At 44.7% G+C, this 27,079-nt stretch overlaps 2 protein-coding genes and 1 long non-coding RNA gene across 3 annotated transcripts in view; 2 read left to right on the top strand and 1 right to left on the bottom strand.

Annotated features, from left to right (window-relative positions):
• Positions 1–2,376: 2,376 nt before the first annotated feature.
• LOC129846571 (uncharacterized) lies at positions 2,377–6,110 on the bottom strand. Its single transcript, XR_008758275.1, has 4 exons — positions 6,004–6,110; positions 5,354–5,424; positions 4,760–4,824; positions 2,377–2,616 (listed from the first exon to the last, which is right to left on the bottom strand). It is a non-coding gene; the product is annotated as an uncharacterized LOC129846571 (long non-coding RNA).
• Positions 6,081–9,427, top strand: LOC129846569 (zinc finger CCHC-type and RNA-binding motif-containing protein 1-like). The gene is made up of 8 exons (XM_055914513.1): positions 6,081–6,247; positions 6,399–6,512; positions 6,826–6,854; positions 7,105–7,216; positions 7,308–7,415; positions 7,533–7,642; positions 7,872–7,944; positions 8,719–9,427. Exons 2-8 carry the CDS (start codon positions 6,429–6,431, stop codon positions 8,866–8,868), a joined length of 666 nt encoding a protein of 221 aa, XP_055770488.1. The 5' UTR covers positions 6,081–6,247; positions 6,399–6,428; the 3' UTR covers positions 8,869–9,427.
• Positions 9,428–10,398: 971 nt separating this feature from the next.
• The window catches only part of LOC129846570 (YY1-associated factor 2-like), a 28,332-nt gene continuing 11,651 nt past the window's right edge, over positions 10,399–27,079 (top strand). The window contains exons 1-2 of the mRNA XM_055914514.1: positions 10,399–10,551; positions 11,006–11,131. Coding sequence (XP_055770489.1) covers positions 10,526–10,551; positions 11,006–11,131 — 152 coding nt within the window. The 5' untranslated portion in view covers positions 10,399–10,525. The remainder of the gene's footprint in view (positions 10,552–11,005; positions 11,132–27,079) is intronic.

The raw sequence follows: 27,079 nt of genomic DNA, 5'->3' as shown, positions 1-27,079 counted from the left end.
CTACAGGTGAGAAACACACTGTGATGCTGCTGTTGATTAGACAGTACTGAACAACATATCTACAGGTGTCCCATCCTGAGAAACACACTGTGATGCTGCTGTTGATTAGACAGTACTGGACAACATACAGTTGAAGTCGGAAGTTTAGCCAAATACATTTACGCTCAGTTTCACAATTCCTGACATTTAATCCTAGTAAAAATTCCCTGTCTTAGGTCAGTTAGGATCACCACTTTATTTTAAGAATGGGAAATGTCAGAATAATAGTAGAGAAAATTATTTATTTCAGCTTTTATTTCTTTCATCACATTCCCAGTGGGTCAGAAGATGACATACACTCAATTAGTATTTGGTAGCATTGCCTTTAAATTGTTTAACTTGGGTCAAATGTTTCTGGTAGCCTTCCACAAGCTCCCCAAAATAAGTTGGGAGAATTTTGGCCAATTCCTCCTGACAGAGCGGGTGTAACTGAGACAGGTTTGTAGGCCTCCTTGCTCGCACACGCTTTTTCAGTTCTGCCCACACATTTTCTATGGGATTGAGGTCAGGGCTTTGTAATGGCCACTCCAATACCTTGACTTTTTTGTCCTTAAGCCATTTTGCCACAACTTTGGAAGAACGCTTGGGGTCATTGTCAATTTGAAAGACCCATTTGCGACCAAGCTTTAACTTCCTGACTGATGTCTTGAGATGATGCTTCAATATATCGACATAATTTTCCTGCCTCATGATGCCATCTATTTTGTGAAGTGCACCAGTCCCTCCTGCAGCAAAGCACCCCTGTGCTTCATGGTTGGGATGGGGTTCTTCGGCTTCTCCCTTTTTCCTCCAAACATAACGATGGTCATTATGGTCAAACAGCTCGAATTTTTGTTTCATCAGACCAGAGGACATTTCTCCAAAAAGTATGAGATTTTTCCCCATGTGCAATTGCAAACCGTAGTCTGGCTTTAAAATGGCGGTTTTGGAGCAGTGGCTCCTTCCTTGCTAAGCGGCCTTTCAGGTTATGTCCATATAGGACTTGTATCTATATCCGCAGTAAAACTTTGGTACCGGTTTCCTCCAGCATCTTCACAAGATCCTTTGCTGTTGTTCTGGGATTGATTTGCACTTTTCACACCAAAGTACATTAATCTCTAGGAGACAAAACGTGCATCCTTCCTGAGCGGTATGACGGCTGCGTGGTCCCATGGTGTTTATACTTGCATACTATTGTTTGTGCAGATGAACGTGGTACTTTCAGGCATTTGGAAATTGCTCCCAAGGATGAACAAGACTTGTGGAGGCCTACAATTCTTTTTCTGAGGTCTTGGCGGATTTCTTTTGATTTTCCCATGATGTCAAGCAAAGAGGCACTGAGTTTGAAGGTAGGTCTTGAAATACATCTACAGGTACACCTCCAATTGACTCAAATTATGTCAATTAACCTATCAGAAGCTTCTAAAGCCATGACATCATTTTCTAGAATTTCCCAAGCTGTTTAAAGGCACAGTCAACTTAGTGTATGTAAACTTCTGACCCACTGGAATTGTGATACAGTGAATTATCAGTCTGTAAACAATTGTTGGAAAAATTACTTGTGTCATGCACAAAGTAGATTTCCTAACCGACTTGCCAAAACTAGAGTTCGTTAACAAGATATCTGTGGAGTGGTTGAAAAACATGTTTTAATGACTCCAACCTAAGTGTTTGTAAACTTCCGACTTCAACTGTACCTACAGGTATCCCATCCTGAGAAACACACAATGATACTGCTGTTGATTAGACAGTATTTAAAAAATATATTATTCTCCAATCCTCTGTATTTTGTTACGATTCCCATTAGCGGTTGCAAAAGCAGCAGCTACTGTTCCTGGGGTCCACAGCTACTCTTCCTGGGGTCCATGCACAAATGAAAGTGATTGACAGAGCATCTTCTACACAACATGTAATTCTTTATCTGAACACCAAGTGGGGTCAGAGGTTGAAATAAACTCCTCATACAGTTGGCGGTGTATATAATGGATTTCTAGCTGTACTATAATCATATACCCTATAACTTTAGCATTGACTGTACTCTGACCTAAATTCAGGACTTCAATCAAATGCATTTATACAGCCGTTTTTACATCAGCAGATGTCACAAAGTGCTTATACAGAAACCCAGCCTAAAACCCCAAAGCAATGAAGATGTAGAAGCACTTCCATTGTGGTGTTCACATTCTACTCTGTCAGAGAAACATTTCTTGCAGCTTCTCTAATCCTACTAATGCAATCGATATGGGGCACATTCTTTTGTGCTTGTAAACCCAGCATGTACAGTAGATTGATGGGCAGATATTATGCTTCCTTGGCATGAGGCTTAAATTGTGCGTATACAATAATGGTTTATTCATTGTCTGACAACAAGCCACTTACTCTCCGGGAAGGTGGGATACCTCTGCGCTCGTTAGGAAAATGAAGGCTGTCGCCATGGTAGCCTCTTTGATCCTCGCCATGGTAACCTCGAGGGCCTCCATTTGGATAAAAGCGAGGCCCGTCGTACTCAAACCCTCGATTGTACTCCTCGTCTGGCCTTCCGAAACCAGCCGGCCTCCTCTCTACAGGCCCTGCTCCAGCTGATCTGGGATATGGGGCCTACAATTAATTACATTTTGTTGTGAAAGAAGAGAAAGGGAAACAAGATTAGGATTATGTCCTCTAGAAAGCTATTTATTATTTTTATTTCTAGATGAAAAGGTTTATTTGAGAAAAATCATGTAATAGTAATTCTCAGTGAATCATAGAATTCATGTGATTTTCCGGATGGAAACAAGGCAGTTGTTCTGTGGAGCTCAGGAACGCTCAACTCTTTTCTCTTATATCAAGTAAAGGCCGATTAATTAGGGCCGATTTCAAGTTTTCATAACAATTGGTCATCTGCCTTTTTGGACACCGATTATGGCTGATTACACTGCAATCCATGAGGAAACTGGGTGGCAGGCTGACCACCTGTTACACGAGTGCAGCGTCAAAAGGACCTTGTGGCTGCAAGGAGCCAAGGTAAGTTGCTAGCTAGCATTAAACTTATCTTATAAAAAAACAATCAATCTTTACATAATCACCAGTTAACTACACATGGTTGATGATATTACTAGGTTAATTAGCATGTTCTGCGTTGCATATAAATAACGCAGTGCCTGTTATAATTTATCATCGAATCACAGCCTACTTCAACTTTGCCAAACAGGTGATGATTTAACAAAAGCGCATTCGCGAAAAAAAGCACATTCGTTGAACAAATGTACCTAACCATAAACATCAATGCCTTTCTTAAACTCAATACACAGAAGTATATATTTTTAAACCTGCATATTTAGTTAAAATAAATGTATGTTAGCAGGCAATATGAACTAGGGAAATTGTGTCACTTCTCTTGCTTTAAGTGCCGCCTGGTTCGTTGCGAACTGGTTCGTTGCGAACTGTGTTTCTTCCCAACAAAGACTAATTAATTTGCCAGAATTTTACATAATTATGACACAACATTGAAGGTTGTGCAATGTAACAGCAATATTTAGGGTTAGACTTAGGGTTGCCACCAGTTCGACAAAATACGTAAATGGTTCGGTATCGTTTTGTTTTCGAAATGATCGTTTCTGGATTTGACCATATTAATGACCAAATTTGTGTGTTTATTATAATTAAGTCTATGATTTGATATTTGATAGAGCAGTCTGACAGAGCAGTGGTAGGCAGCAGCAGGCTCGTAAGCATTCATTCAAACAGCACTTTCCTGCGTTTGCGAGCAGCTGTTAACAATGCTCGAAGCACAGCGCTGTTTATGACTTCAAGCCTATCAACTCCCGAGATTAGGCTGGCAATACTAAAGTACCTATAAGAACATCCAATAGTCAAAGGTATATGAAATACAAATGCTATAGAGAAAGTCATCATTCCTATAATAACTACAACCTAAAACTTCTTAACTGGGAATATTGAACCACCAGCTTTCATATGTTCTCATGTTCTGAGCACATATTGCACTTTTACTTTCTTATCCAACACTTTGTTTTTGCATTATTTAAACCAAATTGACATGTTTCATTATTTATTTGAGACTAAATAGATGTTATGCATTATATTAATTATATTAGGGTTCATTGTTCATTCAGTATTGTTGTAATTGTCATTATTATAAATATTTACAAAAATCGGCATCGGCTTTTTTTGGTCCTCCAATAATCGGTATCGGCGTTGAAAAATCATAATGGTTGACCTATAATATCAAGGCGGAGTTGAGTATTGATAACTAGTCGCATGATTTGCTAGCAACGACATTGAGTCACCATCAGTTGATACTTACCTGTACAACTGCAGGTGCTGAAGTTCATACTTTTAATAAAAACGTTTATTGAATAAAACCACTAACTTTTTCCTCCTTTTTGTTGATCAACTTTTGTCCCAATTGAATCTCAACTGACGTAGTACGTCAAGGCCACTAGAACCCAAATGAGGAAAAAGACACTGGTTGTATTTTTATTAAAAGTATGAATTTCAGCACCCCACACAGAAGGAACGGTAAGTTTTTTCAGAAATATTCACAAGTATGGACTGACGGCGAGACAATGTTGTTGCTAGCAAATCATGCGACCAGTTACCAATACTCACCTCCACCTCGATATAAGAGAACGGAGTTGAGCGTTCCTCAGCTAGGTTCTGTTAAGTATTATAATAGAAAGTAAATTAGTACAATTATAAATATATAAACCGAACAACATTTTCCACAGACAGAAACACTCACCGGTCTGTCTGATAGGAAGCGTTCGTCATAGACATCCCTTATGTTTCGGTCTCTCCTGTAAGCCACTGCAAAGTAGACAGCAGGGGAGGTTTAGGGTGGGTATAATTTGTGTTACGTTCCAACAGGGATCTGTTCCAAAAACTTTGTAAAGTACACGGATGCCAACAAACAACGTATACAAAGTAGCATGATCAATTCACCTAGCTAACTTGCTGCCGAAAAAGCATCAACTCACCACATAGCTTATTCTTAATGTTTGTCCATAAGCTACCAGACTGAGGACATATATTTTTCAGAATAAACATGGTGACTGAAAAACTTAATGAAATAGCCCACCCCCTACCCGGTATCTTATTCTGCCACTATACAACTTTGTATGCGTTGTTTGTTGGAAACCTTGTTATTTACGAAGTTTTTGACACAGATTCCTGTTGGAACGTTCCACAAATTATACCCACCCGAGGTTTACACAGTTAATGACAATCACAGTTGTGGTAGGTGTTCCTGAATATTCCTACATGTGGACTTGGTGGAATTGTTTAGTACGCATAACTGGAAACCTTTTTGGGAGAAAGCAAGATATTTTCCACTTACTTGTTTTGTCTGGACAAGTCTATGTAGTAGTATTGGGACTGGATAATGCCAATAGAGACAGTCAATACTAACTGGGGAAAAGAGAAGATGTTACGTATTAGTTTGCCAATACTGCATGTGTGCACATTAGCTTTTAACAATGTAGGTTAGGAAATCCCAAGCATTGGAATATGTCAAATCAGTATGTGTGATAGTATGGAAACTACTGTAGCTAAGTTAATAGCTAGCTCTGATCCAGAAGTACTGGCAGAATGTTAGCCCGCGTCCCTCTGAGGCTCAGCGTTAGAAAGCCGCACCAACTCCTAGCTAGTAGCTAACTACGGCTACTCTTCTTTCAAACAAACCTTCAACCACTGAGATTAGTGATATGAAAACACCTCTTTCTACTGGCTTGCTAATTAGCTACCGTATTTAGCACATAACGTTGTTCTAATATATATATTTCGCAGGTTGTGTAGATTTAACTGCTAGCTACGTATGCTTACGTTAGCTAGCTACATGCTCAAGCTAGTCCACAGTCCATGCTGAGTTAATTCGCTCAAAACGAAAACAGTATTTAGAACAAATACATATTTACTAACACAAACGTGTAGATACGCACATTGGAGAAAATAAAGTCGTCTTCACAAAAGATATGAAAACAAGCTCACCATTGCCTACTTTTCACCTTCTTCCGGTTGGCGCATGTACACACTGAATTTTGATTGGATTGACAAAAAGTCTGTCTCTTGAAACGTCATATTCCTGTGACGATGAACAGTTCTCGTTTGTTTTTGGCAGCTAGATAGCAAATACATGTTACTGAGATTGAATAACTAATAGAAAGCAACATATTTACCTATTTTTTTGCCCACACTACTCAATAACTATAAATCACCAATGTTGTCTCTCTAGGTAAGGGATTTATTCGATTACTTGAATGTGTATTTCCATGTAATACACATCTGATTCGAGCTAGCATCACGGCTAGCTTGCATATCGCTCAATGAAATAGATAACTAACTAGCTTCAATCTGAATAACCATCACCATGAATCTGTTTTCAGTGTCTGTCTCACTCAGATGGTGAAGTCAAGATGAGTGGTGGTTTGGCTCCCAGTAGAAGCACAGTCTATGTGTCCAACCTGCCCTTCTCTCTAACCAACAGTGATCTACACAAGGTAAAAAATAAACCTTTATTTAACTAGTCAGTTAAGAACAAATTCTTATTTTCAATGACAGCCTAGGAACAGTGGGTTAACTTGTTCAGGGGCAGAACTACAGATTTTTACCTTGTCAGCTCGGGGATTCGAGCTTGCAACCTTTCGGTTACTGGTCCAACACTCTAACCACTGCTGTAATGTCTTCATATGTAGAGTAATGGGATAGAACTACTTAACCCCTCCCTACCACTATTTCACAAGTTCATGATCCTGCTGTTTATGCCGTTTGGAAAAATTACTTCAAATAATGTCTTGGATCTTTTCATTTCAGCTTTTCACCAAATATGGAAAAGTTGTGAAGTAAGTTACTGGTATCAAAATAATGAGCTATACAAAGCTCAAATACAAACCAAAAAATGGTCACATGCTTCGTAAACTAACAGTGAACTTCCTAGTTACGGGTCTGTTTCCAATAATGCAGAGTTAAAGATCAAGATGGTTTTTTAAATAGTGACACGATGAATAAATACACAGTGAATAACAAAAAATCTATAGCACTATGTTGGTATTGTGGTGATCAGAGAAGCTAATGATGGTCTCATGCTTTCAGGGTGACAATAGTCAAAGATAAAGAAACACGCAAAAGTAAAGGTGTGGCTTTTGTGCTCTTCCTGGACAAAGAGTCTGCACAGAGCTGCTTTAGATCGCTCAACAATAAACAGGTGGGCATTTTTCCTCTCCCTGTTTTCATAAAAAGTCACATATCTGATGTGTTGTTTTTGCGTTAAAGTCCCCCTCTTTTTCGCCCCGCAGTTGTTTGGAAGAACAGTGAAAGCGAGCATTGCAATCGACAACGGGCGAGCAACTGAATTTATCAGGAGGCGAAACTACACAGACAAGTCCAAATGTTATGAATGTGGGGTAAGTTGATACTCTCTGCCTAGATAAGCCATCTCCATTTCCCTCTTCATCTATCCGGAATGTGTAGCCGGATGTTAGCGCTATTTATACAATATTTCTGTCCTTTTCACTTCCTAGGATACAGGGCACTTAAGCTATGCATGCCCAAAAAACTTGCTTGGTGAACGAGAACCCCCGAAGAAGAAAGAAAAGAAGAAGAAGAAAAAGGTTGAAGAGCCTGATGAAGTGTAAGTATCTTATCAGGACATTGATGCCACTCTCCCGTGTTTGCAAACGGCTATGATCACGGTCAACAGCAGCGTGTCCTTGATATTAACAGTGACTGTTCTATTTCAGATGGACTTTAGTTCAGAGATTCTTTGTTTGATTGTGATGTCATATTTCTCATTGTTTGTGAAGTCCTCTGTGTGTGTTTTGTTTCTATGACTTTTCTACTTTTTCCTCTGTCGTTTACAGAGAAGAGGAGGAAAGTGAGGAAGAGGGAGAGGACCCTGCTCTTGACAGCTTAAGTCAAGCCATAGCTTTCCAGGTAAGTGCACAAATGTACTTCAAGTTGGGGGAAGTTAGTAGGCTATTGTATTACTTGAAACCCTCTATTTACTTGGTATTTGTCCTTATCAATCAATCAAGTTTATTTTATATAGCCCTTCGTACATTAGCTAATATCTCGAAGTGCTGTACAGAAACCCAGCCTAAAACCACAAACAGCAAGCAATGCAGGTGTAGAAGCACGGTGGCTAGGAAAAACTCCCTAGAAAGGCCAAAACCTAGGAAGAAACCTAGAGAGGAACCAGGCTATGAGGGGTGGCCAGTCCTCTTCTGGCTGTGCCGGGTGGAGATTATAACAGAACATGGCCAAGATTTTCAAAATGTTCATAAATGACAAGCATGGTCAAATAATAATCAGGAATAAATGTCAGTTGGCTTTTCATAGCTGATAATTAAGAGTTGAAAACAGAAGGTCTGGGACAGGTAGGGGTTCCATAACCGCAGGCAGAACAGTTGAAACTGGGACAGCAGCAAGGCCAGGTGGACTGGGGACAGCAAGGAGTCATCATGCCCGGTAGTCCTGACGTATGGTCCTAGGGCTCAGGTCCTCCGAGAGAGAGAGAGAAAGAAAGAGAGAAGGAGAGAATTAGAGAGAGCATACTTAAATTCACACAGGACACTGGATAAGACCGGAGAAGTACTCCAGATATAACCAACTGGCCCTAGCCCCCCGACACAAACTACTGCAGCATAAATACTGGAGGCTTATCTGACCCTTCTTTTAAAATCACACGTGGGTTCATGTGTTCCACAGCAAGCACGACTTGAGGAGGAGCAGCATAGGCGAAAGCAGACGGCCTTCTTGGCTGAGGAGGCCGGTCAGGCTTCCACATCAGACGACTCCAAGAAACCCAGGATCAAAAAGAGTGTCTACTTCAGTGACGAGGAAGAACTGAGCGACTGAGGGGATTTCACAGATATAATTCAGACTTTGAGTAGCAAATTTGAGTAGCAAATATTTGAAAATGAATGGAGGACATTCTGTTTGTCAAGATCTGCAAGGGCAGCATCGACCTGAGGAAAGATGAAGCATGTGTGTGATGAAAAGGGTTACAGTGTACCATTGTTTAGTTGAAGTCCTCAACTGTTTCTGTATCAGTGTATGTTCTGATCCTTAGTGTCCTTTATAATGAGGATTCAGCCACTGTTCTTCGTAGGCATTGGGACCATGTGAATGGAGATTAACTGTGTTTCTGCTCTTTTCTTTTCAACAGCTGTGTAAATATACCATAGTTGGTTTACTATCTTTTTTTAACCCTTCCTATGTATGTCAATATTAGGGGAAATACAACTATTCTGTTTCAAGATAGCCTTCCCCATCTTTAGGTGAATGCGCAATTTATTTGAAAGCGGTATTGAAACATCAGTGAAAGAGTAGAACACCACAGATAGCATGTGGTTTTTCACAATAATGAACCACACTTTTGCTGATAAATAGGAATAAAGAACATTCAAGTCATGAACATTCCTTCCTGTATTTCAATATGGATCACAACTCCCCGTTCACCAGCTGCTAACCAGAGACAAGGTGCAGTAAGGTGTGTGTACTGTAGTGTTGCCTTAATGTGTGCACCAGTCTTCTCACCATATTCCATGGTCAATAGCAAGGCAATATTCCTTCCTGTATTTCAATATTAATCTTCCATTCTGTGGGGGCTACTCTTCCCCTCCAACAGCTGTTGACAGTACAGTAAGGTGGATGTTGTCCTGATGAGCGCAGTGTGCACCTCTCACATACGATGTGTTCCCTATCAGAGAGCAAGAGCTCCATGTGATGGACTGTCCTGACAGGAAGCCAGGTGGTACAGGCTGCAGCTCAGCCCTGGCACGTTCTGATTTATACCTGCAAGGCCACGTCTGTCTGTTAGGCAGGTCATCTTCAAGAGCTACCTTTTAAAGCAATGAGATGGGATGGGAGGAGAGCCACTGAAGTTATACAGATTTATGGTTTAGAAATGTTTGACAACTAAATACAAGGTGAAATGCATAATTCACTTCAGTTCTGTCATGCATTTTTCTATCCCCTGTTATTAACTATGTATATAATCTGTAGCCTCTCCATCACAGTAGGAAACATGAATAGGGCTTAACATTCAACTATGCAATAATGTTAATGTAATTTTCACTATGTCTGTCTATTGCGCTAAATGTCAGATCATCATAAATCAAAAGGATGGAATCTCATTTTCTCCACCCCCGCAATGATTGGGAATTCACCCGTCGAAGACAATGAACAATCTCAAGAAGTTTATAATAAAATGTCAAATGACACCTCATTAGACCCTAATAATACATAATTACTGTTACATTAGCGTATGTGTAACAAAGACGAGTGTTATTACAAATGTATCAATTCGAATCAGGAATGTCTGTTCCTGTCTGCGCTATATCCTCAGGAAATGGCTTCAAATGTGATTGGACAAACCGCGTCATGTGACCATCCTCCAACTGGAGTTTCCACGACAGCTGGGAGCCGTGCGATACCTCCTCGCGTATTGCTTTCATAAAGAATACGTAGGGACTGTCCTTATTTCAACATCCGCAAACAAACTTTTGGCGGCATGGGAGACAAGAAGAGTCCAACCAGGTAATGACTGACTCATTCTTTGCGCTGGTGACATTGATGCTTGGAAGTGGACACCATGACACATAATTGAAACACTCCTCTCTGTGTGTGTGTGTGTGTGTGTGAGTGAGAGAGAGAGAGAGAGAGAGAGAGAGAGAGAGAGAGAGAGAGAGAGTGTGTGTGTGTGTGTGTGTGTGTGTGTGTGTGTGTGTGTGTGTGTGTGTGTGTGTGTGTGTGTGTGTGTGTGTGTGTGTGTGGTAGCCGCGGTGTAGCAACCATGGCGGACTGTCTGTTTTATTGCAGTGTCAAATCATAGCGCGAGCTCGTAAAACAGAACAATTTCGTAACACTGAATGGATCATCTTCCCAGATGTTTGACAACGCGAGCAAATAGCCTACACATGATGCACACTCAGCACCCTGAACGGGGGATGTGAAACTGATGTGCTTTATGTGCTTTTTGTTTTGTTCGAAGGCCGAAGCGTCAACCAAAGCCTTCGGCGGAAGAGGGAAATTGGGACTGTAGCGTTTGCACTTACAAGAACACCGCGGAGGCTTTCAAGTGCATGATGTGCGATGTAAGGAAAGGGACGTCAACACGGTAAGTGGATACGATTCATTTTGCTCGATGATAAATACTATTATGTTCGTGCAAATGGATAGTCTACACGCGTATTTGTAAGTATTGTTTTATCAGGTTGTGTCCATTAATTTTAGTTTATGAAATGGTGCATGTAAACATGAGAAATCTGGATGTCTTTTATGCTGCAGTAGCCTGCTGATCAGCTGTACAGTGTGCGATTTTCTAGTAACCTCATTTGTATTGTGTTCCATGGAACAGCATGGATGCTGATTATGAAATGGAGTGCATCTAAGAACACAGGGAGTATCCTTAAAAAACATGGTAATCACTATAATCTACTGTAGTTAGAAAAACAACCTCTATTTGTACGCATGGTCAAGCACAATGCAAAAGCATGTTTTAAATGAATTTGGCCTAGTTGATACTAACTCTATGTAGGCCAATTCTGACGACAATCGGCAATAATAAGTGTATGTCTTTATCTACAATAGAGAGGTGACGTGACATGACCAGCTATTATGCAATCATTATAGAGTAGTTACCAGGTCTCTCTTGAAAGAGATGTTATCTCAATGAGACTACCTGAATAAATAAAGATGAAATAAATACAATACAATTCAAGTCACAGTAGGCTACGGAGTCCTTCCCCTGAAACTAGGCTAACCTTGCCTTGAAACCAATCTATGAAAAATGCTGTGTAATCACGTGTCATCGTTGTTTGAAGAAGGATGTGGAGCCAGGTCCGATGTGTTAATTGAAAAAAGGTTACAGGTAGTTCTAGTTTCACTCTGATTCATAGCTTCCTTTGAAAACTGAGAGTGTAATGTGGGGATGTCCCAAATGGCACTCTATTCCCTATGTAGTGCACTAGTTTAGACCAGGGCCCTGTTTTAAATGTAGTGCACTACATGGAATAGGGTGCCATTTGGGACGCCACCCACATTACACTCTCATGGGTTTCAGACACAAAACCTGAGATGTTCCATCCTTGTTATTCCAATCCCCAGAACTGTGAGCATAAGAGACGTAGATGGTCATGAACTGGAGCAGGTTGATATGATCACATCCTGTCTGGGGTCAAAATGACCTTAACACCTCATCTGAGTGGAGAGAGAGAGAACATTAGTCTTCTAGAGCAACACACACACACACACACACACACACACACACACACACACACACACACACACACACACACACACACACACACACACACACACACACACACACACACTGCACACACACACACACACACTGCACACACACACACACACTGCACACACACACACACACACACACACACACACACACACACACACACACACACACACACACACACACACACAAACTGCAGACACTCACACACTGGGGTGGCAGGTAGCGTAGTGGTTAGAGCGTTGGACTAGTAACCGAAAGGTTGCAAGATCGAATCCCCGAGCTGACAAGGTACAAATCTGTTGTTCTGCCCCTGAACAAGGCAGTTAACCCACTAGGCCATCATTGAAAATAAGAATTTGTTCTTAACTGACTTGCCTAGTTAAATATAGTTTTTTTTTTTTTTTTTTTTCAAGACGCGCACCCACACACTGCAGACACACACACACACGCTTTGACAAGGCTGGCGGTGTTGATGAACTCAGTGGAAAAGGGAAGGGGGAGTGGAGGGCAGGATGCAGGTTGGTATTTAATCATCACGGCTCTCGTCATCCATCTTATGTCATGGTGGTAGAGGATCTTCAGGTCCAGGGGACATCATCCATCTTATGTCATGGTGGTAGAGGATCTTCAGGTCCAGGGGACATCATCCATCTTATGTCATGGTGGTAGAGGATCTTCAGGTCCGGGGGACATCATCCGTCTTATGTCATGGTGGTAGAGGATCTAGTGGTCCAGGGGACATCATCCATCTTATGTCATGGTGGTAGAGGATCTTCAGGTCCGGGGGACATCATCCATCTTATGTCATGGTGGTAGAGGATCTTCAGGTCCAGGGGACATCATCCATCTTATGTCATGGTGGTAGAGGATCTAGTGGTCCGGGGGACATCATCCATCTTATGTCATGGTGGTAGAGGATCTAGTGGTCCGGGGGACATCATCCATCTTATGTCATGGGGTCCAGGGGACATCATCCATGACATAAGATGGATGATGTCCCCTGGACCACTAGATCCTCTACCACCATGACATAAGATGGATGATGTCCCCTGGACCACTAGATCCTCTACCACCATGACATAAGATGGATGATGTCCCCTGGACCACTAGATCCTCTACCACCATGACATAAGATGGATGATGTCCCCTGGACCACTAGATCCTCTACCACCATGACATAAGATGGATGATGTCCCCTGGACCACTAGATCCTCTACCACCATGACATATGGTCCAGGGGACATCATCCATCTTATGTCATGGTGGTAGAGGATCTAGTGGTCCAGGGGACATCATCCATCTTATGTCATGGTGGTAGAGGATCTAGTGGTCTGGGGGACATCATCCATCTTATGTCATGGTGGTAAGATGGATCCTCTACCACCATGACATAAGATGGATGATGTCCCCTGGACCATATGTCATGGTGGTAGAGGATCTAGTGGTCTGGGGGACATCATCCATCTTATGTTATGGTGGTAGAGGATCTAGTGGTCCAGGGGACATCATCCATCTTATGTCATGGTGGTAGAGGATCTTCAGGTCCAGGGGACATCATCCATCTTATGTCATGGTGGTAGAGGATCTAGTGGTCTGGGGGACATCATCCATCTTATGTCATGGTGGTAGAGGATCTTCAGGTCCAGGGGACATCATCCATCTTATGTCATGGTGGTAGAGGATCTAGTGGTCCGGGGGACATCATCCATCTTATGTCATGGTGGTAGAGGATCTAGTGGTCCAGGGGACATCATCCATCTTATGTCATGGGGGTAGAGGATCTTCAGGTCCAGGGGACATCATCCATCTTATGTCATGGTGGTAGAGGATCTAGTGGTCCGGGGGACATCATCCATCTTATGTCATGGTGGTAGAGGATCTAGTGGTCCAGGGGACATCATCCATCTTATGTCATGGTGGTAGAGGATCTAGTGGTCCAGGGGACATCATCCATCTTATGTCATGGTGGTAGAGGATCTAGTGGTCCAGGGGACATCATCCATCTTATGTCATGGTGGTAGAGGATCTAGTGGTCCAGGGGACATCATCCATCTTATGTCATGGTGGTAGAGGATCTAGTGGTCCAGGGGACATCATCCATTTTATGTCATGGTGGTAGAGGATCTAGTGGTCCAGGGGACATCATCCATCTTATGTCATGGTGGTAGAGGATCTAGTGGTCCGGGGGACATCATCCATCTTATGTAGGGATGCACCGATATTACATGTTTGGCCGATACCAATATCCAATATTTTCCTTGCCCCAGAAAATTATACTGATAACCAATATTTAAAATGTAAGTGGATTTTTAAGCATTCTAGTACAGTTACATAGTTTACACACACATGGACACAGCGGTCTAAGGCACTGCATCTCAGTACAAGAGGTGTCACTACAGTCCCTGGTTCGAATCCAGGCAGTATCACATCGGCTGTGATTGGGAGTCCCATAGGACCCAGCGTTGTCCGGGTTTGGCCATCATTGTAAATAAGAATTTGTTCTTAACTGACTTGCCTAGTTAAATAAAGGTTACACACACAAACACACACACCAGACTGACCAAAAAGTTATTTTGTTGGCATTTACGTACAGTATGTCCCCATTACCAGTAAAACATAATCAAAACCTATTTCTTCCACTTACTGGCTGTGCTGTTTCATTGTTCATTTGTTCAGTCTCAACCAGGATTTCATCATCCATGTCAAGCAGTGAAGTTTCAGCTCTGTCTGTCCGTAGCTTCTCTTCCTCGGTGCGCACTGTCACTGTGTCCGTTTCCATATTGTCCAGCTGTGTATGTAACATTTCCCTTAAACCCTGTTTCTTGTCTGCATCAAAGTAGCGGTCCTTGTACCTAGCATCGAGCATGGTGGCAGGAAGTAGGCTCAGAGAGAATGCCACAGAATCGCTTGATCACAGCCTCAAGTACTTTTGTAAGTTTAACCCCACGGTCTGTGTGGGCAGTTTTGTTGAGCAGGCGCTTCAATGCCGTGACAGAGGATATCACGTCTGCTGCAGACCCAGTTGATGAGCTTATTTCTCCAGTCAGTTGTTCCAATGGCGCTAGGAGAGTGTTCATGATTCAAACATGTTCTCAAATGCCATTGAAATGGCAGCAGCGGTATGAAAACCAGCACATTCTTGAGCATGTACAGCCTTCCTAGGTACGAAATCCTTGTCGATCCACTGTGCTGTCACAATCAGCATGCTCATGTTGGTTGACATCGCTGGGGCAGATGTCAGTCGTGAAGCTAATAACAGTGACGCCCATAGCAAGTAGCTCATAGATGTGCATTTCAACAATACTGTGTAACTCCGGTAGGGCAACATCTGAAAAATAGCGCCTACTTGGTAGTGTGTACCAGGGCTCAAGATGCTCGACCAGTCGGCAAAAGCCAACATCATCCACGACAGAGAACGGTTGATTGTCAAGGGCAATGAATTCTATTATCTTGGCTTTAATGGATTTAGCCTTTTGCAACGTCTCTCTGAAATTGTCTTTCTCTTTCAAATGACTGCTCTACTTGTTTAGTTATTGGAGGTGTGCGCTTAGTTTTTCAGCTTTTGTTTTAAGTAGTTGCTGAACGTCTGGTGGTGATGCACTTTCAAATGAGCATTTAGGTTTGTGGTTTTGAAAGATGTCACTTTCTCCCCTCAGGAAATAATAGCAGAACAAATGTTGCATATGGCCTTTTTGTTATCTTCCTTTGAAACTTCCAGATAGATCCACACAGCAGACATTGTGGGCTAGGTTAGGAATGCTGTGTTGCACGTGTAGCGCTGTATTCTTCGTGGCGTCATTACGCCATGTACCTACGTTATATGCACGTCAGCTTTGACATCAATTTTGCACATCAGCGTTAAAATAGACATCGGGCCGATGCCGATGTTGGCATTTTTAGCTAATATCGTCTGATTCTGATATGCTCACCGATATATTGTGCATCACTAATCTTATGTCATGGTGGGTAAGGTTGTCCAGGGGACATCTGCCAAAGCCTAGCTGACTGTGAATGTACAGTACCAGTCAAATGTTTGGACACACATACTCATCTTAATTTTTACTATTCTCTACATTGTAGAATAATAGTGAAGACATCAAAACTATGAAATAACACAAATGGAATCATGTAGTAACCAAAAAAGTGTTAAACAATCAAAATATATTTTAGATACTTCAAAGTAGCCACCCTTTGTCTTGATGACCGCTTTGCACACTCTTGGCATTCTCTAAACCAGCTTCATGAGGTAGTCACCTGGAATGCATTTCAATTAACAGGTGTGCCTTGTTAAAATAAAATTTATTTATTTCCTTCTTAATGCGTTTGAGCCAATTAGTTGTGTTGTGACAAGGTAGGAGTGGTATACAGAAGATAGCCCTATTTGGTAAAATAACAAATCCATATTATGGCAAGAACAGTTCAAATAAGCAAAGAGAAACGTCAGTCCATCATTACTTTAAGACATGAAGGTCAGTCAATCCGGAACAATTCAAGGACTTTTAAAGTTTCTTCAGGTGCAGTCGCAAAAACCATCAAGCACTAGGATGAAACTGGCTCTAATTAGGACCACCACAGGAAAGGAAGACCCAGAGTTACCTCTGCTGCAGAGGATAAATTCATTAGAGTTACCAGCCTCAGAAATTGCAGCCCAAATAAATGCTTCACAGTGTTCAAGTAACAGACACATCTCAACATCAACTGTTCAGAGGAGACTGCGTGAATCAGGTCTTCATGGTCAAATTGCTGCAAAGAAACCAATTCTAAAGGACACCAATAATAAGAAGAGCGTTGCTTGGGCCAAGAAACACGAGCGATGGACATTAGACTGGTGGAAATCTGTCATTTTGGTCTGATGAGTTGAAATTTTAGATTTTTGGTTCCAACCACTGTGTCTCTGTGAGACGCAGAATAGGTGAACGGATGATCTCCACATGTGTGGTTCCCACCATGAAGCATGGAGGAGGAGGTGTGATGGTGTGGGGGTGCTTTGCTGTCTGTGATTTATTTAGAATTCAAGGCACACTTAACCAGCATGGCTACTAGAGCATTCTGCAGCGATATGCCATCCCATCTGGTTTGCGCTTAGTGGGACCATCATTTGTTTTTCAACAGGACAATAACCCAATAACCCCAATTTGACCAAGAAGGAGAGTGATGCAGTGCTGCATCAGATGACCTGGCCTCTACCCAATTGAGATGGTTTGGGATGAGTACGACTGCAGAGTGAAGGAAAAGCAGCCAACAAGTGCTCGGCATATGTGGGAAGTCCTTCAAGACTGTTGGAAAAGCATTTCTCACGAAGCTGGTTGAGAGAATGCCAAGAGTGTGCAAAGATGTCATCAAGGCAAAGGGTGGCTACTTTGAAGAAAATCAAATATTTGTTTTATTTGTTTAACAGTTTTTGGGTTACTACCTGATTCCTTATGTGTTATTTCATAGTTTTGATGTCTTCACTATTATTCTACAATGTAGAAAATAGTAAAAATAAAGAAAAACCCTTCAATGAGTAAGTGTGTCCACATCCCAAATGGTACCCTATTCCCTATATAGTCCACTACTTTTGACCAGAGCCTGGCACCATGACGTCAGTGTTATTGAGTCACAGTCAGGAAATGGCTGCCACCCTGGTGTTGTCCCTGAGTGACATCTTGGTTTCATGGACAACAAGAGAAACAAAGCCATGCAAGAATAGCTAGCTCTCTTTCTCTCTCTCTCTCTCTCTGTCGCTCTGTCTCTCTCTTTCTCTCTGTGTGTGTGTGTGTGGTTTTATTACCAAAGGTTGAACATTATCCTTCTCCTTCATGCAAAACCAATTATCCTGGTTTAAAGAGCAGTTTTAAATGAGCCAGCAAACAGTGTGGAGGCAGACCCAATTGTCTCCATTGCCTCTGTGACTGGAATGTTGTGTGTACACGGGTCTGTGCACGTGTATTTGTGTGTATGTCATTTGTGTGTGTGTGTGTTTGCGTGCCTGTGTGTGTGTGTGTGTGTGTGTGTGTGTGTGTGTGTGTGTGTGTGTGTGTGTGTGTGTGTGTGTGTGTGTGTGTGTGTGTGTGTGTGTGTGTGTGTGTGTGTGTGTCTGCGCCCCTGTGTGTCTAGTCTCTGAAATGAGGCTGCTACAGCAGCTGCCAGACACCCAGAGCTAGGCTCATTAGTATGCTAGGGCTTAATCAGTGTGATGTCATCAGTGGAACAGAGATTTCCATCAGGACTCTTAAAGCAGCCAGGGGGTCACCACCATTACAAACAACTCAACCACCACTGCACACACACAGGAAGATAACAGAGGGAGAAGAAAGGGAGAGACATCAAATTCCCTCCACACACAGAAGACAAGGGGCTGAGAGAGTCTGAGACCTCTGCTCCAGCAGGGCCAAGCACTTGCCATCTGCCCAGAGCAGCAACACAGTTCACGTTTTCCAGCCGATGGTACTTAGCATCTCTGAACAAAGTGCCGACCGTAATTTGCCAGCCGCACCGATTTTACGTGTAGAAATGGAGGAAAATGCCGGCACTCAGACACCTACTGGCGTGTGATCCTTCAAAAAACACTGTGCTGTCAGCGAACGAACGGCAGACAAGCGGTAGACCATCATTCAGTGAGATGTATTCTCAAGAGAGACAGGAAAAGATCTCAGTGCTGTCCTCCCTCCCTCTTCCTTTCCTCTCATCTCTTTCCTCTCTTCCTTTCCTCTCCTCTCAGAGACAGTCTACTTCATCAAGGCCAAGCGCTAACCCTCTGCCCTCTACAGCAACAACAACACAGCTCCTACCAGAGGTGATGCTAGCAAGATGGCCAACAAAGGAGGTCGCGGTAGTTAATGAAGGGCCAATAGCAACATGACTCGACCTGCGTCACCCGCCCGTCCACACACAGCACACTCCAGGGGGTTGGCTGTCTCTTCTAGGGAGGGAGGGCTCTTCCAGTGGGGGAAAGAGCCAGACAGCTGGTGTACTAAGTCTAATGTAGGACATGGATTATGGAGGATATTAATATGACCTTTCTATTTTCCTCTGGCTTTATTTAGCTTGAGATATTATATATATCTCAAAGATTATTTTGTGGTCACTAATTTTAGCTTGAACAATAATGTAGACCCTATGTGAGATCATTGCATGGTCACTGTCATTTGTAATCTGGTTTTAATATGGAATTAATTACATAGGTCAAAAGTTACCCGTATCTGTGTCAAACAGGCCTAACTTTACTCCCAGATGAATGAGTTGGTACTGAGCTAATTTGGGGTAAAAGAGGGGAGGAGAGAGATGTTGGTAGAAAGAGAGACACGGGGAGAGAGAGAGAGAGAGAGACACGGGGAGAGAGAGAGAGAGACGGGGGGAGAGAGACACGGAGAGAGAGAGAGACACAGGGAGAGAGAGAGAGACACGGGGAGAGAGAGAGACGGGGGAAGAGAGAGATGGAGGTAGAAAGAGAGACACGGGGAGAGAGAGAGAGACACGGGGAGAGAGAGAGACACGGGGAGAGAGAGAGCCAGAGAGAGAGAGAGAGAGACACACGTAGAGAGAGAGAGACACGGGGAGAGTGAGACACGGGGAGAGTGAGACACGGGAGAGAGTGAGACACGGGGAGAGAGAGAGAGACACGGGGAGAGAGAGAGAGAGACACGGGGAGAGAGAGAGACACGAAGAGAGAGAGAGACACGGAGAGAGAGAGAGAGACACGGGGAGAGAGAGAGAGAGAGAGACACACACAGAGAGAGAGAGAGAGACACACGTAGAGAGAGAGAGACACGGGGAGAGTGAGACACGGGGAGAGTGAGACACGGGAGAGAGTGAGACACGGGGAGAGAGAGAGAGACACGGGGAGAGAGAGAGAGAGACACGGGGAGAGAGAGAGACACGGAGAGAGAGAGAGACACGGAGAGAGAGAGAGCGAGAGAGACACACAGAGAGAGAGAGAGAGAGACACACGTAGAGAGAGAGAGACACGGGGAGAGTGAGACACGGGGAGAGTGAGATACGGGAGAGAGTGAGACACGGGGAGAGAGAGAGAGACACGGGGAGAGAGAGAGAGAGACACGGGGAGAGAGAGAGACACGGAGAGAGAGACACGGAGAGAGAGAGACACAGAGAGAGAGAGAGACACGGGGAGAGAGAGACACGGGGAGAGAGAGCCACGGGGAGAGAGAGCGACACGGGGAGAGAGAGAGATACACGGGGAGAGAGAGAGAGAGACACGGGGAGAGAGAGACACGGGGAGAGAGAGAGACACGGGGAGAGAGAGAGAGAGAGAGACACGGGGAGAGAGAGACACGGGGAGAGAGAGAGACACGGGGAGAGAGAGAGACACGGGGCGAGAGAGAGACACGGGGAGAGAGAGAGACACGGGGAGAGAGAGAGAGAGACACGGGGAGAGAGAGAGAGAGACACGGAGAGAGAAAGAGATACGGGGAGAGAGAGAGAGACACGGGGAGAGAGAGAGAGACACGGGGAGAGAGAGAGACACGGGGCGAGAGAGACACGGGGAGAGAGAGAGAGACACGGGGAGAGAGAGAGACACGGGGCGAGAGAGACACGGGGAGAGAGAGAGACACGGGGAGAGAGAGAGACACGGGGAGAGAGAGAGATACGGGGAGAGAGAGAGACACGGGGCGAGAGAGACACGGGGAGAGAGAGAGAGACACGGGGAGAGAGCGAGAGACACGGGGAGAGAGAGAGACACGGGGCGAGAGAGAGACACGGGGCGAGAGAGAGACACGGGGCGAGAGAGACACGGGGAGAGAGAGAGAGACACGGGGAGAGAGAGAGAGACACGGGGAGAGAGAGAGACACGGGGCGAGAGAGACACGGGAGAGAGAGAGACACGGGGAGAGAGAGAGACACGGGGAGAGAGAGAGAGAGACACGGGGAGAGAGAGAGACACAGGGAGAGAGAGAGAGAGACACGGGGAGAGAGAGAGAGACACGGGGAGAGAGAGAGAGACACGGGGGGAGAGAGAGAGAGAGACACGGAGGGAGGGAGAGAGACACTGGGAGGGAGAGAGACACTGGGAGGGAGAGAGAGACAGGGGAGAGAGAGACAGGGGAGAGAGAGACACGGGGAGAGAGAGACACGGGGAGAGAGAGACACGGAGAGAGAGAGAGACACGGGGAGAGAGAGAGACACGGGGAGAGAGTGACACGGGGAGAGAGAGAGAGACACGGGGAGAGAGAGACACGGGGAGAGAGAGAGACACGGGGAGAGAGAGAGCGAGAGAGACACGGAGAGAGAGAGAGACATGGGGAGAGAGAGACACGGGGAGAGAGAGACACGGGAGAGAGAGAGAGACACAGGGAGAGAGAGAGAGACACGGGAGAGAGAGAGAGACACAGGGAGAGAGAGAGAGACACGGAGAGAGAAAGAGACACGGGGAGAGAGAGAGAGAGAGACACGGGGAGAGAGAGAGAGAGAGACACGGGGAGAGAGAGAGAGAGAGACACAGGGAGAGAGAGAGAGACACAGGGAGAGAGAGAGAGACACAGGGAGAGAGAGAGAGACACGGGAGAGAGAGAGAGACACAGGGAGAGAGAGAGAGACACGGAGAGAGAGAGAAAGAGACACGGGGAGAGAGAGAGAGAGAGACACGGGGAGAGAGAGAGAGACACGGGGAGAGAGAGAGAGAGACACAGGGAGAGAGTGAGAGACACGGGGGGAGAGAGAGAGAGGGAGACACGGGGGGAGAGAGAGAGAGACAAGGGGGGAGGGAGAGAGACACTGGGAGAGAGAGAGAGAGAGAGAGACAGGGGAGAGAGAGAGAGAGAGAGAGGGAGAGAGACTGAGAGAGAGAGAGAGAGAGAGATACAGGGGAGAGAGAGAGACATGGGGAGAGAGAGAGAGGGAGAGAGAGAGATGATTTGGTTGCGTGCAGCCAGCAGTTAGATTAAGATGAATGTTTTACAAAGCTGAGGTTTGGCAGAGCTGCTCTCTCTGATGCTGCTGAGAACATAGAACCAGAATTGAAAGCACGTTGTCAACGAGGCTGTACTGTCTCTGGGATGGGAGGATGGCAACAGATGCCAGGGAGGAAGAAAGGAGTGTAGAGGGAGATGAGAGGGAGGAGGAGGAAGGACAGAGGGAAGAGAGAAGAAACGAGGGAGAGAGGAGGGGGTAACCAAAACGAACATGACTAAAGAGCTTGTGACATGTGCAGTTGAATTGGCACGGCAGTAAACACTCCGCCACGCGTTATTCCCAGACCATTAAAGACACGCCATTAGCCACGTTATGAGATGGATACAGGAAGGCAAATTACACACCATTCTTTTAATGATTATCCCACTCTGCGTTCAGGTATTTTACAGCCATTGGAGAGGAGACACACCAAGTTATTCCAGTGCTCTCACTGCTCTAGCTTCTAGTCATTAGAAAACCATAAAACACTCTTCATGAGAGGGTGATTTAACTGCCGCTGGACAACTGTTAGAAACGGCGCTTTCCAAACATTAGCCGTCCGGCTAGCAGTCTAATAACTGGGTGTGTGAAGACCAAACATTAGCCGTCCGGCTAGCAGTCTAATAACTGGGTGTGTGAAGACCAAACATTAGCCGTCCGGCTAGCAGTCTAATAACTGGGTGTGTGAAGACCAAACATTAGCCGTCCGGCTAGCAGTCTAGTAACTGGGTGTGTGAAGACCAAACATTAGCCGTCCGGCTAGCAGTCTAATAACTGGGTGTGTGAAGACCAAACATTAGCCGTCCGGCTAGCAGTCTAGTAACTGGGTGTGTGAAGACCAAACATTAGCCGTCCGGCTAGCAGTCTAATAACTGGGTGTGTGAAGACCAAACATTAGCCGTCCGGCTAGCAGTCTAATAACTGGGTGTGTGAAGACCAAACATTAGCCGTCCGGCTAGCAGTCTAATAACTGGGTGTGTGAAGACCAAACATTAGCCGTCCGGCTAGCAGTCTAATAACTGGGTGTGTGAAGACCAAACATTAGCCGTCCGGCTAGCAGTCTAATAACTGGGTGTGTGAAGACCAAACATTAGCCGTCCGGCTAGCAGTCTGATAACTGGGTGTGTGAAGACCAAATTGTATTTGACCTTCCAACCCACCAGCTGTCCACTAATGAGTTCTCTGACACTTTCAGCCCGAGAGAAGGAACAGTCAGGATTCTACTGTAGCCAGTATTATGCGAGTATGTTTCCACAAGTTCAAGTTCAGACGGATATTTACTGAACTTCGCCTGAGGCCTCGTATGACAGCTTGAATGATGGGGGAACTGCAAGTGTGTGAGCAGTGAACACACACACCCTCCGTGTAGTCTTTTGCAGGACCTCTCTGGAGAAAAGGTCTGTTGTACTGAAAACACAGTTGTCATGTTGATACTGTTTACCCATGCCTATTTCAGACTTTCAGCAGTAAATGTTATATTATGTAAATTGTACAGTACACTGCGTGGGCATCTGCCTCCACCAATCATGGGGCATACTTACAAATATCCTCCACACAGTGCGTGTAAGCCATCTTTTATCCCTACACCTACACCATACTAAACTGTACAGTACGCTGTGATGCAGCATAGAATAGAATGCAAATGTACATGTGTGTGTGTGTATATATAAATTGAGAAAATGACTCTATAGGACTTCCAGAGGAGGGGGGTGGGGGGGTCTAGGGTGTAGTGGGCCAAATGCTGTGGAGGTGCCATAAACTATAGGAAGCAGAGAGCAATCTCTTACACACACACACACACACACACACACACACACACACACACACACACACACACACACACACACACACACACACACACACACACACACACACACACACACACACACACACACACACACACACACAGCTCCAATGGAGAGCAGCATAGCAGTAGCGTGTTCTGGCAGGGAGAGACATTAATCATGTCACTGGATCCCAGTAGGAGGAGTAACACACACACACACACACACACACACACACACACACACACACACACACACACACACACACACACACACACACACACACACACACACACACACACACACACACACACACACACACACACACACGCACACACACACACACACACCGACCTGCTGAAAGGGAGATGTGACAGAACACTGAGCTTGTAGATTGACTGGTCTGTGGGAGGACAGAGGACTCCTGCTCTGCTCTGATTAACACTGTATTATTCAGCTTACACTGGGCTGATCCCAGATCTGTATGTGCCAACTCCTCTCGTTGTCTAGTGCATGACAACGATAGTCAGGTGGCCAAAGCTCCAACAGATCTGGGGCTAATCTTTCATTAGTCTTCAATTGAATAACTTGCACTATGTTGTCTAAGGGGAACTGGTGTTTTTGTGTGGACTGTGTTAAAGAAAGAGCGAAGACTACAGATGATTTCAGGTTGACCTCATGAGACATACTGCAGCAGTACAACACTGAGAGCTGACAGTTTCAGCCAGCTGTGGTCTAACAGCAGCCCTGAAACATACTGCAGCAATACAACACTGAGAGCTGACAGTTTCAGCCAGCTGTGGTCAAACAGCAGCCATGAGACATACTGCAGCAATACAACACTGAGAGCTGACAGTTTCAGCCAGCTGTGGTCTAACAGCAGCCATGAGACATACTGCAGCAATACAACACTGAGAGCTGACAGTTTCAACCAGCTGTGGTCTAACAGCAGCCATGAGACATACTGCAGCAGTACAACACTGAGAGCTGACAGTTTCAGCCAGCTGTGGTCTAACAGCAGCCCTGTGAGACACCAGTGTTATGCCTGGGCCAATGAGTTATCAGGACCCATGGTGTTAATGATGGCAGGGCCTGGTGTCTCTCTGTTTTAACATTACTGTATAACACAACCACATCATTAGAGAGGCTGACAGACAGGGGGAGGGAAGAGTGGGAAGAAGTGTGACAGGATGTGCAGTCATCCAGAGAGAGAGAGAGAGCCTTGCTATTGAGAAAGGCCGCCGTAGGCAGACCTGGCTCTCAAGAGAGGACAGGCTATGTTGCCACTGCCCACAAAATGAGGTGGAAACTGAGCTGCACTTCCTTACCTCCTGCCCAATGTATGACCATATTAGAGACTCATCTATCCCTCAGATTACACAGATCCACAAAGAATTTGAAAAGAACTCCCATATCTATTGGGTGAAATACCCTACGAGAGAGAGAGATTTAGGCTACTTCTGTTCATTATTCATTTCAATGAAATATACACCAATTGATTGGTGAATAATGTGAAGTGTCAGGGCAGTGTAGAGACTAGAGACAGTGATGTAAGATCTAAAGGCACCTCATCATTACTTATCTTTGCTGAAAGGAAATCCACTCTGTCTTTCTGCTGTTTGGTGCATTTATTTAAACCCCTCCTTGATGTCCTAGTTTCATAGCGGCAGACTCCATTAGCCATTCTAGAACAGATTCCAGGAGTGGGCTATTGATTGAAAATCACACTCCCACACAGTGGTTCCAACACACAACATTAATGTCAGAACATAGACTAGTGTGCCGAGCCAGACACTGAGGAAAGTCATCCTATTGGAATCAATGCCTCAGTTACTGTCCCTGTCCCAGCTTGACCTGATGTGGTGTGTAAATGCTAGGCCAATACTGGACAACACGCACGCACGCACACACACACACACACACACACACACACACACACACACACACACACACACACACACACACACACACACACACACACACACACACACACACACACACACACACACACACACACACACACACACACACACACACACACACACACACACACACACACGAGACCTATAGTACGTGCTTTCTTAATGACCTCTGATTGGGTTAACTGCTGTGCTCTGTTAACCACTCCACCTCTGTACAACATGACAGTATCAGTCCTGGCAGCAGGCTGCTCTCTCACCTTGCAGCCGCTCTCGTCATCCATCCCAATGTGTTTGTGGAGTCGGGACACAGATGATCTTCAACACACACAACAACATGCATTATGTTATTACTGAGAGATTGTTCTCCGGCTGATTAAAGTTGTCAACATTGGTTAGTTCCGTGGTGGGCTGTGCTGTGACTCTATCTCTTCCACCCCCCTCTCTCTTTCTCTCTCTCGCTCCCTCTATCTCTGTGTCTCTGGCAGTATATAGGCCATGTGATACATGTCCACGCTGGCTGGCCTTGATGCAGTTACTGTAAGGGGATTTTCAGAACAACACTTGGATGTAGCTTTTTCAGGCTGTCGCATAATTGAGGCCATTATGGTCATCTAAACTAAACAATGCCTTCCTCTTCCCTTAGCGACTCGGTCCAGCTGTAGTTGTCATGGTTTCCGTGTGTCAGAAAGTCAAGTACTGTTCTATTTGAGAGTAATACTTCAGCAGATAAACGGATCCATCACAGATAAGCATGCTGATAAGTAGCACTGCAGAAACGAGGAGTATTTTCTAGGCTAAACTGTTTCTCCATCTTACTACAGCGTGATTGGAACTGACTAGACAAGCTGATGACAATTACTCTCATGGTGGTGAATTTGGTACAAAATGTGCTGGTCGGGTTTCTGCATGCCTCGAGGGCTCATCTGTGAAATGTCAGCGTGTGTGTGTTTTGTTCTAGAGGAACCACTGAAAGGAAAGATCACTCTGCACTCAGTACAGAGACTGTATGGTGTAGTAATCTCACCATGGCAGAACACAACACACACACACACACACACACACACACACACACTGACTGTATGGTGTAGTAATCTCACCATGGCAGAACACAACACACACACACACACACACACACACACACACACTGACTGTATGGTGTAGTAATCTCACCATGGCAGAACACAACACACACACACACACACACACACACA

The sequence above is a fragment of the Salvelinus fontinalis genome, unplaced genomic scaffold (genome assembly GCF_029448725.1).
Source record: "Salvelinus fontinalis isolate EN_2023a unplaced genomic scaffold, ASM2944872v1 scaffold_0588, whole genome shotgun sequence".
Lineage (NCBI taxonomy): Eukaryota > Metazoa > Chordata > Actinopteri > Salmoniformes > Salmonidae > Salvelinus > Salvelinus fontinalis.
The sequence above is the reverse complement of the archived record's forward strand: the minus strand, read 5'-3'. Positions and strand labels throughout refer to the sequence as shown.